The following is a 13,107-nucleotide window of genomic DNA, read 5'->3' as shown; positions in this document are numbered from 1 at the left end:
TTTTCTAAAACCTCCTCATCATAAAGTTGACATCATCCGTTGAGCGCCATGTGCGCACTGTGCCCGCACCTTTTAATACGCAACTGTTTACATCCCGGCTGCCCGTCCTTACATAAGTGGCCAAACAAAAATGCGGCTCTCGGGCTACACTGCGGCTCCGGAGCCGTACCTTTCCGCTCATGTGATTGCAGTGCGGGGTTGTGAGGCAATGAGGAGCCGAGTCTCTTTCTTTCTGCTTTCTGCGTGGAACGCGAGCTGCCACATGTTCGTGAACCTGAGACTGAATGGTACAACGGGAGGGCGGCTCGTTTTGTCTCGGCGAGGAGGGGAAGCTGTGTAAACCAGACTGGGTGGAGCAAAGCATCGCCCAGCCCCATCTGTGTGCAGACGGCCTTGTGTCCCGTTTGCCCGGAGCTCGGAGAGAGACTACTGTACCGAGAGTCTGGCGGATAGAGAGAGAGGGGGCCGGTCTATGGGAGGGGCTAGCGCAAAGGGGGGAATCGAGAGGAGGAGGGGGCGAGGAGGAGGAGGCGGCACGGGTGCTGTTTCTCCAGTCTCTTTCCCCTGTCTTTGTCTCACACACTCTTTTGTTAGCCATGCCTAGCCTGCTGGTTCTAGCAGGGATCATGGAGAAAAATGGGGGCTACGGCAGGGATCTGGCCGGCTCCGGCTTCGGAAGCGAGGGTCTCCTTGTGCCGCCCGACGAGGAGGAAGACGACTCCCGTGCCCTCAGGGTCGCGCTGGGCCAGCTGTCTCTGCTGGGGCTCGGGGAAGGCGAGGACGGCGGCGGAGCCCCAACAACAGGAGTACAGGACCGGAGCAACAATAACAACAACCACCACAACCACACGAACAGCGGCGGGGACACGGCGATTCTGCAAGGCAAGAGCAAGTTGTGCGCCCTGTACGAGAGCTCCTCAAGTGAGACGAAAGGACGAGGCTGCAACATAACAGAATGCGTCCCAGTGCCCAGCTCTGAACATGTGGCCGAGATAGTGGGGAGACAAGGTAAACCGCTGGCTCGCGGGTCATTTTCCCTCCAAACTTGAGCTTTTATCAGACAGCAGTGCATGCGCCCCGCCGTGCGTCCCCGTGTGCTTTGTTGTTTGTTCTCCAACTGTTACCTGGTGTTATTTGACAAAGAAAAGGGAGTGGTGTGTCTGTGTGTGTGTGTGTGTGTGTGCGTGTGTGTTTTTTCCCTACTCCCCCGAGACATCAGCCAGCCTCCCACTTTTCCTGCTTATATTGTTACAAGTTCTCGTGCACTCATGATTAGAGTCGGAAACGAGGCGTTTCGCAGCTTTAGCCTCGTTTTTCTGGACTAAATTTGCACGAGAGGGAGAGAGCAGGAGAGAGACCCGTTCCCTCCCGGGCGAATTATTCTACATCCACGCCATCAATGTCAGCGCACAGACACACACTGGAGCAGGGAGAGCACTTGCTTCCTTTGTCGTCTGAGACGCGCCAGACTGTTCAAAAAGGCAACGTGCGCCTGGTGTACACAAGAATGTCTCTCGGCGCGAGCCGATGGCCAGGAAAATCAGCGAAATTACACATCTGGCCTCAAAAATCGAGTGGATGTTTTCCCCCCTCTTCCTTTCTAAATTTATTCTGCTCGTTGTTTATGTTGCGCACTGCCCCAGTGACACAATTGGACAATAGAGCGAAGCGTGGTCACCGTTTTTGTTTTTTGGGTTTTCTTTTTCCTCAGATGAGGGAGTTGGAAAGTTCAATTCCAGACACGTTGCAGGTTTTTTTTCTTACAGTTGGAGGTTTTTTCTTGAACAAAGAGCTGAAGTTGAATGACAGCAGCTGTCAAACAAAGGTGTGAGTCGGGGGATGAGGGGAGGGGCGCATTAACACAGTGTTGCTGCTTGGCACACGGGATCGTCTTAAAGGGGTGACTCAGCGAGAAGTTGCACCCGAAGGTGGGAATCCTTCTTTGTTTTTTGGAGGGGGAAAAAGCAGAATATTGATATTGTTTGTGGTTATTTGCAGTTGTGCGGTTGTTTGGTTGCATACATGCTTTTTTCATTGTGTAGTTGCAAACAAGCCTGAACTTAAGTTTAAAAAACAAAGGAAAAAAAGGAGGGACCCTGGTGTTCATATGGAGCACTCATTGGTAACTGCTGTGATGAACCCATGGGTGAGAGGGGCAGGGAGAAACAAGGAGTGGGGGGGTGGGGGTACGGCGTCTGAAAGCTGAATGGGAGTCACGCCTTGGAGCTCAACACAAGGGACTCCTCATGAGCCCCACTTCACTGCACACTCTCAATGCCACATGGTTGTCTGTCAGGATAGGGGAGAAATCAGGGGGTTGGATGGAGAGAGGAGCACAATGACTGCAGGGTGGGTGAGGTCCCATCAGCAAATCCCGATTTATCTGCCAACAAAAACAAACAGGAGTTGTGATAGCTCCTTTCACTGACACTCCCCTTTCTTGCTTCGCTGCTGTAGTAACGTGGCTTTAGTGTGTGCTGCTGAGCCCCCCCACATCTCCCATGTCGGCTCCCATTCTTTACCCTGAAGTGTAAGTTTTGAATTTTAATGGGCTAACCGAAGACAGACAGAGGGTGGATCCAGTGTGCACAAGTGCAGCAAGAGGGCCCTTTAGCCTAGACCAGGAAGAAGTGCTGATTTGGGGTGGGGGGAATTTGAGATGAGCTGCTTTTGATCTGGGCCCTTCGTTAGCTGGCACTACATACACATCCCCTTCCGCTCAGAGCCCGTCTGGTGAATCTGGCAAACGAAGCATCCTGTCTTGGAGAAAGGGGTGGGTATGATTGTTTTCTCCTGTCAGAGGCGCAGGCATTGATTCTCCACCTTACGCTGGAGCTCGTCAGATCACGGGTGGCTTTGTTTTGAATCACACTTCACTGCTAATGCAGCTGAAAATTACGTTTCTTCACAGCGACCTTAATTTCTGGGTGTGATGGCTTTTGCCTTCTTTGTTTACATACGTTTCTTTCATCGAGACATCAATTTCAGCTAATTAAAATTTAAAATCTAGTTTGAGAGAAAGAATTGTTCTTTGAGCCTTTCGTGCCAGGAGCAGGTCTGTTAGGCCAACGCCGGGCAATGACCGCAGAGTGCATGTTCAAATTTGGGGCATGAGGAATGTTATCACCACACTTCTGCGTGTACCAGCGGTTCCTGGGAAGCCAGTGCCCCTGAACAAAGTGGGTCAGTGTAGTAGCATTAGGGAGATACTCTGCTTCACCTTCAGGTGTCTTTAAACCTTTTGATACCTGCTGCTGTGCTATTCAGCTGGTTATGACACGCTGCGAGCTCTGAAGCACCTGGACTCTGTTACAGTGAGATCAGGGCGTTTTTTCTTTTTTAAATATGATGTTGTCCAGAGAGCCACAGTGACACAAGGAAAGCACATTTAATGTGTCAATAAAGGAAGAAATCTTAATGAGGAAGCTGGCAGAGTTTGAATACAAACCTGTGTGAGGTTAATGAGGTGTAATCCAAACAGAACTGCTGTGTCTTCTCTTACCATTGTCTTCTTGACCTCAGGTGTTCCTGGCAATCCTCCTAAATAATTACTGATTTATTATATGCCTGTATCCTCCTCTGTCCCATTACATTGTCAGGTGATTCGTCCTGAAATGACATTAACCTGCACTCTTTCACATTAAGAGTCTGCCTTAAAAGCATTTAACAGAGTAAACTATTCCACGCTGATCAGAAACAGGACCAATGCAGAGCAATAAGTGGCCCAAAAATGAAGCATATGTGGGTTGTCTGTATTGTCTGGAAACAAGTTCAAGGAGAGGTCAGAAAGTAATTGCTCACCAGTACAGTGAAAACACATGGCATCTGCCACAGCCGTGTCCACGCTGGCCGGTGCCTGCACCATGCGTCTTAGTAAGTTTTGTTGTAGTGCAAATAAAATGGCCCTCTCAATAAAGACACTAATGATTACACCCTTGAACTCTCATAAATCCTGGTAATTACTCAGCAAGACATTAGGTTAAAGTGGTCATAAGCAGCTCAAACATCAGAATTTTCACTGGACATAGCAGAGACGAGCATTTCTTTCAGCTCAGGCTGATCAAGTGTGTTCCTGGTTGTAACCCTTTTAACTTGATTTGTGTCCCCGAATTGAGCCGGCGTGTCTTTACTCATTTTAAAATGTATGTTGGTGTCTCTGCAGGTTGCAAGATCAAAGCCTTGCGGGCCAAGACCAACACCTACATCAAAACCCCCGTCAGAGGAGAGGAACCTGTGTTCTTAATCACTGGCCGCAAGGAGGACGTTGCTCTGGCCCGTCGTGAAATCATCTCTGCTGCAGAGCACTTCTCCATGCTGCGGGCGTCCCGCAACAAGCTGGGAGTGTCTTTTAGCGGCTCCCCGCCCACACCTTTGCCAGGTCAGACCACCATTCAGGTGAGAGTGCCATACCGTGTTGTCGGGCTGGTGGTGGGGCCTAAAGGCTCCACCATAAAACGCATCCAGCAGCAGACCTGCACTTACATTGTCACTCCGAGTCGAGACCGCGACCCGGTCTTTGAGATCACAGGCTCCCCGAGTAACGCCGAGCGGGCCCGCGAGGAGATCGAAGCACATATCGCCTTTCGAACGGGAGGCCTGCACGACCACAACAACGAGAATGACTGTCTGGGCCCGAATGGTGGAAGCAGCCCGGCGGGCAGCAGCGGTGGTCTGGAGAGCCGGCTACAGCAGGTGTGGGGGCTGCAGGGGGGCCAGCGCAAGCCACTCACCAGCAGCTACCGCCAAAACTTCTCAGATGCCATGGTTGGAGGAGGGGGAGGAGGTAGCGAGGGAGGGGGGATCTACAACAAAGGCAACTTCTCCAGCTCTGGAGAGAAGCCCTGCTCTTATTTTGGATCTGACGGTACCCAGAGCTGGGGTGACCCCGACTACCCCAAACAGGTGGCCTTCTACGCCCAGCAGCGCTCCAAAAGCTTCGGAGGCCTCCCGCTGCCCCTAACCAGACTCTCCCCTGGCTTACCCGAGTCCTGTGGAGGCGGAACCACCAACAACTCTTCAGTCACCAGCATTGTGCCCATATCCGGCTCACCTCACGCCCAGGCCCGCCGCGCCCACAGCGAGCCCACCTCAGCCGGCGAAGGCTTTCCAGGCCGTCTGCCAGTGCCGGACTCGCCGCCGGCCACTGTGCGGGACTGCATGACCTGCTTTGAGAGCAAAGTGACGGCTGCCTTGGTGCCCTGTGGCCACAACCTCTTCTGCATGGAGTGTGCCATCCGAATCTGTGAGCTCAACCACCCGGAGTGCCCAGTGTGCCACACCCAGGTCACACAGGCCATCCGGATATTCTCTTAAGGAACCATGTCAGTTTTTATCATTAGTTTTGTCAGTGTTTGTTCAATAATTATTTACTGTTATTATGATTATTATTATAATACACATTTTGGTTTTTCAGAAAATTTAAAAACAATCAAGCAGATATTTTAGAAGGCACTGCTTGCTTTACTAAAAAGTATAAGAAATATTTTTAAGTTTTTCTTTTATATATATATATGCATATATATTTTATAAAAGTTTTGTTTATAAGAGAAGTATAGTACCTTGCATTTTCAGTTTTTTGACTGCTGCTGTTTTTCATTCATGAATCACAGTGAAGGCAGAGGTAGACAGTAATGTGAACATTTTATTATTCAAATTTTTTATTTTACCGTGAAGTGGGTTTATATTGAAGGAGGAAGATGATTGTTGAGGTACCCAGTCTGCACCCGACTAACCCAGAAACTCACTGTTGTTATTAGAAGGAAAAAAAAAAAAGATTTCTCATTGCACCTTACAATCATCTTGGTCTAAAATAGGATTGTCAATCATACCTTGAAATTTCTGGAGCAGATGTGAAGGTGAATTCAGCCTCGAACTGTGATTGTGATTTGATATAATTGGTCCAAAATATTTTGGCAAAAATGAAAATGTGAATAGATTGGTTCTAGTCAAAAGAAACAAAAAGCAGACTTTTATTTTAGAGTCTTAGAAACCAGATAATCCTAAAAAAAAGGGATAGCTCGTTACATGATTTATTTATACTAATTGGTGGAATTTTATCGGCGTCATTAATCACAGAGATGGATGAAGGCTGTACAAAGTATCAGTAAAAGTCTCTTTCCAGTAGCCATTGATTAAACTTTGGCCACTGCAGTTTGTTGAAAAGATTCAGTAATGCTTGCTCCTCGTGGCACTTGAAAAGCATGTGGTTCCTTGGTTGGCTTAAAGCACTGATTTAATTTGTGAGGCGGAAAGCCTTGGAATTCATCCAGTTGGCTGCTTCTCGATATCCGTCTCCCCGATGGACTTGTCTCAAAGCCACCTTAACCGCGCTTTGTTTTGTGGTGGTCATTTGGCCGAACAATGTAGGACAAAACACGAGCTCCAGTCAACGAGCGTTTCACTGTAAATAAGGAAGAGAATTAGCATGTGGACAGAAGCCGAGTAAAAATTGTAAAAGTGTTCCCTTAATCAGCAGCACATTAAAATAGTTGACACTGTAAAATACAGAGTCCCGAGTCAGTAATCCCCACTCTTCGTGCCCTCCGCTAACAGCATTATGTGCGAGCTCTGAGGGGCCTGCTGTCTCCCCTGTAATTAGCAAAGCTGTACAGGAGCAGGTGTTTCATGACACACTGTGGCTGTGACCCCGAGTTCGAGGCCTCGCCTAGCCCCCTTTTCTTTCTCCCTTTTCTTTGGGAGTGGCTTTCATGTCTCCCCCTTTTTACAGTTCGATCGCTTGCTTTCGAAGGCGTCTCTCTGAGCGAGGTGTATTGTCTGGGCCCGGTAACAGCGTGGGCTGCAGAAAGCTCGGACACGGCCTGGAACCACTCATTCATAATTAGGCAAATGGGCTGGACAAGGTGCGGACCGTGTGGCAGGGTCCCGCGGCAAGCCCCTTACCACCCCACCCCGATGTTAGCCAGCACAGAGGGGGCTGGACGGTCCGCGTGCAGCTGGGTGAAGAGGGCCCCCCGTCTTCCACTCCCCCTTGCCCATTCCGCCCCCCTTTTCCTCTCCGTTTCTGCTGCTCCGAGCCATCCCCAGTGAGGAAAAGGGGGGACTCTTTTGTCCCAAAACACACACACACAAAATTTGAATGCTGAATCTGGCAGCGCCTGTGAAATAAGGGGAGGCTAAGGAGAGAAATAAAAAAAAAATCTACAGTTATCGGGAGACACGACAGTAACACGTTTTTACTGTTGATGTGACACAATTTGAAAATGTTCACCTGCAAAACACAGATTTTACCCCCCACCCTTGCCTTCATTATCCAGCTGCAGCTCCCTGAATTTTGGATGGGGTCCTGTTTGTGTGACGGCACCAGTCCAAATCGAAATTTCCACAAAGCTCCCCCGCCCCCTTTACCTCTGGGCTCCCTCCCCATGTCAGCTCGCTACTGTATGGGACATCCTGCAACTGCCCCTTCACTATGGACACCGAGATTTCAGCCCCCCTCCCCCCCTCACTTGTGTTAAGCTTCCAGAATGAAATCAGACAATTGTAATTGACAGAAAAGCAGAGGAAACGCCCCATTTAACTAGCACTCATGCTGAATCAAATTACACACCCTCTGCGTCTGCCTTAGCCCCAGCCTGGGGATTTCGGAGGGCTAGAGGAGAGCGGATGGGGGGTAGGGATTAAAGCTGTTGAATGATGGGGGTGGAGGGGTTTCATTTTGGTTGGAGAAGGAGAGAAGTAGGCTCCAAAAAACACGAGACCCTGCAGATCGTGCTGTTTTATTGATCGTTCGACTCTTTCAGCGAGCTGTTGTCACATGTGCGCCATGCGTGGTGACGACGGTGATTCAGCAGGCCTCTCTCAGATCGCACCGGAGAACAATTAAAACTCGGCTTCCGTCTCAAATAAAAAGAAAAACCCGATTAAAAATATCAAATTGTGTCTTCAGGCCACAGAAGGCCTTTCCTTTAAAAACAAACAAAGAACAACACACAAGGCAGACCACTCGCATGAGGTGTGGACTGCAGGGAAAGCACTGTACTCGGGGGAAACCCTGAAATCTGTCAGACGTAGGAACAAAGAATAGTTAGGATTTTATGGATGGACAAGTTGCACAGTGGTTTGGCCTAAGCTTTCAACGTCACATTCAAAGCAGTATGACACTGTTCTTTGAACTTCGTATTCTGTTTTTTAAAAATGTTTTATTTTCTGCCTTAATATTTTTTATGAAATATTGCCATTACTTTGGCGTACAAGGTAGCAACTTTGGCCTTTGATTAGGGGTGTAATAATTCTGAGAGTGCGATACAAACGAGTATCGCGTCGCAGCTCCATCTTCCCATACTGTGATGCCCACGTGGAGCTGATAACGCCTAGTTTCGTTTTTTGTGATCCAATGGTCACTAGCAAAAAGAAAAAAACCCATCCCCCTCCCCCCGTTTTTTGGCATCTGCCCTCGAACCGAACCGTGATTTTGGAGAATTGTTACACCCCTACATTTGATACTACTGCTACTCCCTAAAACAACCTTTAAAGTACTTATTTTTGGAGAAAAAAATAAGAATGTGAATCAAACTGCTTGGGTGGGGGATTAAAGGGATTCAGGAAATTAGGCTTTTTAAACACATTACATCAAATACAGAGTAAAGCACCTTATTACAAAACACACGCATCTGATTAATACCAAACCGACCGCTGATGGTGAAATATATTTCATAGAATCTGAAAGACATGCACATAAGGATTCCCTATCATTTTTGTTCATTGTGTTATGGTGGTTCTTGTTATTCTTAATACTACAGTAGTACTTAGTGGCAATTTGGGAGACCTCTCATCCATTCAGTCAATGCTGTTGACTTTTGTTTCGAGTTTTGCACTGGTTTAATGAAGAGAGGGCTTATTGGAGATTCTCCCAGTTTAGACGCTGTACAACTTAATGAGTACTTTTAAATGGGAAGGCGCTCTGAGCATCTATGTAAATACAGTATGTGTATCAGTTACAAACATCCAGACAAAAGCCTGCTTCGAGTGAGCTTTGGATTATTTTTTACAAAGTGTCGATGTTTTAGCGTAAGGAATTCAAAACGTTTGAGTTTAGGGAGAGTAAATCTTTTATATATGCGTCCCATCATCCCATTTACTATAATAGTATATTAGATAGATCCATACATACGTGTAAGAATATTATTTAAACTTAGTATTTCATCCAAATATATAGATGAAAAGTTAACCAGACACTACGTTATTATGAAGTCGCTGATGTATAAATCCAATCTCCAATAAAAACTCAAATGAATAGTATGTGTATTAAGCTAACCCCTAATGAAGAAAGAAATCTGTATGTATATTAGGACGAAAAGCAATAATAGGACTATACTGGGACAATAAACAAGAGGAGCCGGCTCAGTTCTTTAAAAAAAATAAAATAAAATTAGGATAATAACAGTATATTCTGTCTTATATTTGCTTCAATCTCCTTATAGATTAATGTCAGTGTAGAAACACAGGCGTGATGAATTGGTGACAGCTTCGGAATAAGTAATTGCTCTTGTTGTGTTCATCATCAGGGTCATTTGTTATTTGGATAATCAATCAATCCTCAGAAGCACTGAAAACTGTAGATTCTGCAACGTGGAGGAAATCTCACTGTGTGTAAAAATGACAAAAGCGTCCGGAGCACGAACAGCACGAGGTCTGACCTGTTAGTGAAAGAGCAGCAGCTGCTGGCTGAACTTGGGACAGGCTCGTGTGTGAGGGCTTTGGTCGCAAACAGAGCGAATGAACAAACGGCAGTGAGACGGGACACGCTGTCTACACGTTTAGATTTTTTACACTTGATGCTCTTTTTTAAAGTCTATACGGGGCAGGCGTAGAACTCACAGCATATCCTGAGATGACTTTTGTTTACATTGTAATAAGTTCTGGCTCTGTTTGTTTTGCACCGCCCGCTTTTCATTTGCATTATTTTTGAAAGGAAAAAAAAAAAAAGAGGGTCAGACATAGCCAAAGAACAAAAATACAAGGAGAGCTAACTTATCATTTAACTTATTTTAGAATAAGAGTTTACTAAATGAAGAATAATCTCTAGTTAGTTTACCCAAAAGCCCAATTAATCGATATCGGTGAAAACGAAGGCATATCGTGTTTCAGTGTCGTTGGATTAATACTACAGAGACACCACTAAGAGACTTACTTCTCCCCAAAGAGAGCAGCTTAAAGCACATCCTGGCACTTCCTCAGTCTTTTGTGTAGTTTTTCTATGAGTTTGGTTGTTGGGAAGAGGAAAAAAAAACCCAGTTCAGGGATTTTCTTAATCTTTCTGAAAAAAACTAAACAAAACTTTGCCAATCTTGTGACAAAAAGGTAAAAAAGAAAATTCAAGTAGATGGAAAGAATCGTGCGGACACTGACAAACCAGCAGAAATTCACAGCGTACGGGATTACGCGTTAGTTCAGAGAGCCATTCGCCGTATCCTGAAGTTTAACTGCATGCTAGTAAAAATATAGTACAATAGGTAAGATTTATCAGAAAGGAAAAGTTAAGATAAAGGATTCATCAGCCTGATACCTGGAGTGTATAAAAAGCTTTAAGACCTTAAAGTGAGCATTGGTTTAAAGTCGTATATTTACCGTGTAGTTTAACTAAGTGATACATAGTTTAATTATGATTCTTAAGATTATGCTAAAGTGTAAGTTTCATTTGTCCAGCTCACCCAGTATGAAAGACATTTTAGCCAAGCGGAGGTACAGAGGGGTGGGGGCGACTCCCGTGAGATTTGATTCATTAAGTTCTTGTTAGTATTATTTACAATATTGTATTAAGCTTACTATTATAGTAATGGTAGAAACTGTTGATGTTTTTCTTCTCTTGATATAAAAAGGTCTTTATGCATTTATGTAGAATCCCTTTTAAGGAGTGATAGGAAATCCTTATTTTCAATGGATGCACTTAAACAGTTGTACCAACCTGTCTAAATCACACATTGAGCAAGCAATGCATTTGAATGTAAACGAAAAAAAACAACAAAAAAAAGGAACAAAAAAACCTTAATGCACTCCTTATCTCTTAGTCAGTTTTGCAAGTGAGCTTTAAGTTTGTTTGTTTTTTGGACAGAATTTGCAACAGCTTTTTTTCAACGTAGACTATATTTGAGTTCTTCCACATACATTTATAGAAAGTAACTTAAAATGAATAAAAAAACATATTACAGTTTCTCAAATCTATTTTGCTAACATGGGTTATTATTTCATAGAAAGCAGAGGAAAAAAGTCAGTATCTGGATGTTATTTATGAAAAGTAAAAAAAAAAAAAAATGAAGCAACATATTTATGAGTAACCTCAAGACATTTTGTTTTTTAATTAAAATTACAAGAAGTTAATATATTTCTAAACACAGGGAAGTCAGTTTCTACTAATAAGTAAAAATGAGAAAAGATGTTTAGAAGTTTTATTTATGAAAGTTACGGGAATGCGTTTCGTCCGTTTACTTCGTGGTGAATGACGTGAATGGAGCGAGAGTTCTCCGTAGCTTAAATTTTAACTTCAGACATGCACTATTTCAACACCAGTGCATTCACAATGGAATAATTACAGAAAATAATATAATATTTTTTAGAATTTGGAGATATTTTAGTCACAGAGCATCAATTTTGTGCCTCAATTCTATATTTTTCCTGCATCAGCATTCTTTGTGTGGTGCTGCTTGCTGTAACCCCCTTCTCCCCTCTTCAACTAACCCCATGTTACTGACTGAAACACATTACTCATTTCCTCTGTAATCTAAACTCGCTTTTACTTATCAAATGTTTAAAAAAAAAAACCAAAAAAAAAAAAAAAAAAAAAAAAACACGTTACAACTGCAGCGCTTGGGATGAATGAGCAGCTGTGACCCTCTCGCCAATAGGGCCACACACAACTTGTACACACTTTCATTCATACTTTTTCTACATCTGCTACTCAGACAGTTTGAGATCAACGACGAAGGAGCAAAGCTTTCTCTTATGGGTTAACTAGGTGAAGTTCAAGTGGCAGCATCTAGGAGGGGACAACAGTGCACTGTGTAGTAGATCTATGTAACTAGATGCACACATATACACACACACACACACACACACACACACACACACACACACAACAGATTCATTACCGTGCTAGTTTGCATGTATGTTGTATGGTCACTTAGATGGGAGAAATGGTGCAGGCCTGACTAACACTTGGGCCATTTCTCCTCTGTAGATTTTCATAGTTGGAGCCTCTTTGGAAAGTGGAAAGTTGACTTGAGTTTGGAGCCAGACAAAGTCCATTTCAGTCCCCACGTCAACGTTCCGGGTTCCCCGTTTAGTGATGAAAGATTGCTTGTGACACGCAGGAATTAACTCAAAGTTCTTGGTTTGTAAAAGACACGATAGTTTTAAAAACTTGGCAAAAATGATGCACGTTTTCTGCTGCATGTAGAGGTCGGGGACTGAAGTGGCGCTCGCTGGTGAAACTCGCAACCGTTTCCAGAGAGGCCGATGCAGTCTGACAGTTTGTCTTTGGTAGCGTTTCCAATTTTTCCAGCACAGTAGAAGTGTTTCATACCGGTCTAATAGTGGTTGTAGTGCATTAGTTTTTGGGCCAGCATCAGCTGGCAATAGTTTCTGGTTTCTCTGTGAACAGTGAAGGAGGGCTGCCACTGCGGCCCTCTGTGGCTGACCGTCAACTTTGATGGATGGGAAAAAAAATAAATAAAAAATAATAATAAAGAAGTCTTTGAACTCTGTTACAGTGTGCCATGCCCTACAAGGCATGTGATATTGCAGGTTTATTTCTTATAGCACATGTTTTTTTGTGAATTACATTTTTTGGAGACATTTTTATTATTATAATTATTATTATTATTGTATCTGCGCCATGTTAGTTCTGGTTCTTTGTTATTTTTTCAAGATTCAAGATGTATTGTAAATGTTTCTAATAAAACAAAAATGAAATGACCTCCAATCGATACCAGTCGTTTTTTCCCCCCTTTGAAACGGGAGTTCTCAATTGTCACATTTTAATTTCAGCGATCAGAGGAACGTGTCATTCTAGAGCACTGTGCAAATGTCGTATTAAATTAGAGCGTACATTAAGGATTAGGTTACTAAAATATAGCCCTGTTAATGTATCTG

General features: G+C 44.5%; 1 protein-coding gene across 1 annotated transcript; it reads left to right on the top strand.

Annotated features, from left to right (window-relative positions):
• The first annotated feature begins 496 nt into the window (after positions 1 to 496).
• On the top strand, positions 497 to 12,931 carry LOC101466035 (RNA-binding protein MEX3A). The gene is made up of 2 exons (XM_004573546.5): positions 497 to 1,008; positions 4,163 to 12,931. Exons 1-2 carry the CDS (start codon positions 597 to 599, stop codon positions 5,311 to 5,313), a joined length of 1,563 nt encoding a protein of 520 aa, XP_004573603.1. The 5' UTR covers positions 497 to 596; the 3' UTR covers positions 5,314 to 12,931.
• The last annotated feature ends 176 nt before the right edge of the window (positions 12,932 to 13,107 follow it).

The sequence above is a fragment of the Maylandia zebra genome, linkage group LG1, assembly GCF_041146795.1.
Source record: "Maylandia zebra isolate NMK-2024a linkage group LG1, Mzebra_GT3a, whole genome shotgun sequence".
NCBI lineage: Eukaryota > Metazoa > Chordata > Actinopteri > Cichliformes > Cichlidae > Maylandia > Maylandia zebra.
The sequence above is the reverse complement of the archived record's forward strand: the minus strand, read 5'-3'. Positions and strand labels throughout refer to the sequence as shown.

Excerpts from the sequence above, each read along its gene's own strand:
- LOC101466035 (XM_004573546.5), top strand. The coding sequence starts at position 597 with ATGCCTAGCCTGCTGGTTCTAGCAGGGATCATGGAGAAAAATGGGGGC. Across the intron at positions 1,009-4,162 it reads CGAGATAGTGGGGAGACAAG|GTTGCAAGATCAAAGCCTTG; the intron begins GTAAACCGCTGG and ends GTGTCTCTGCAG.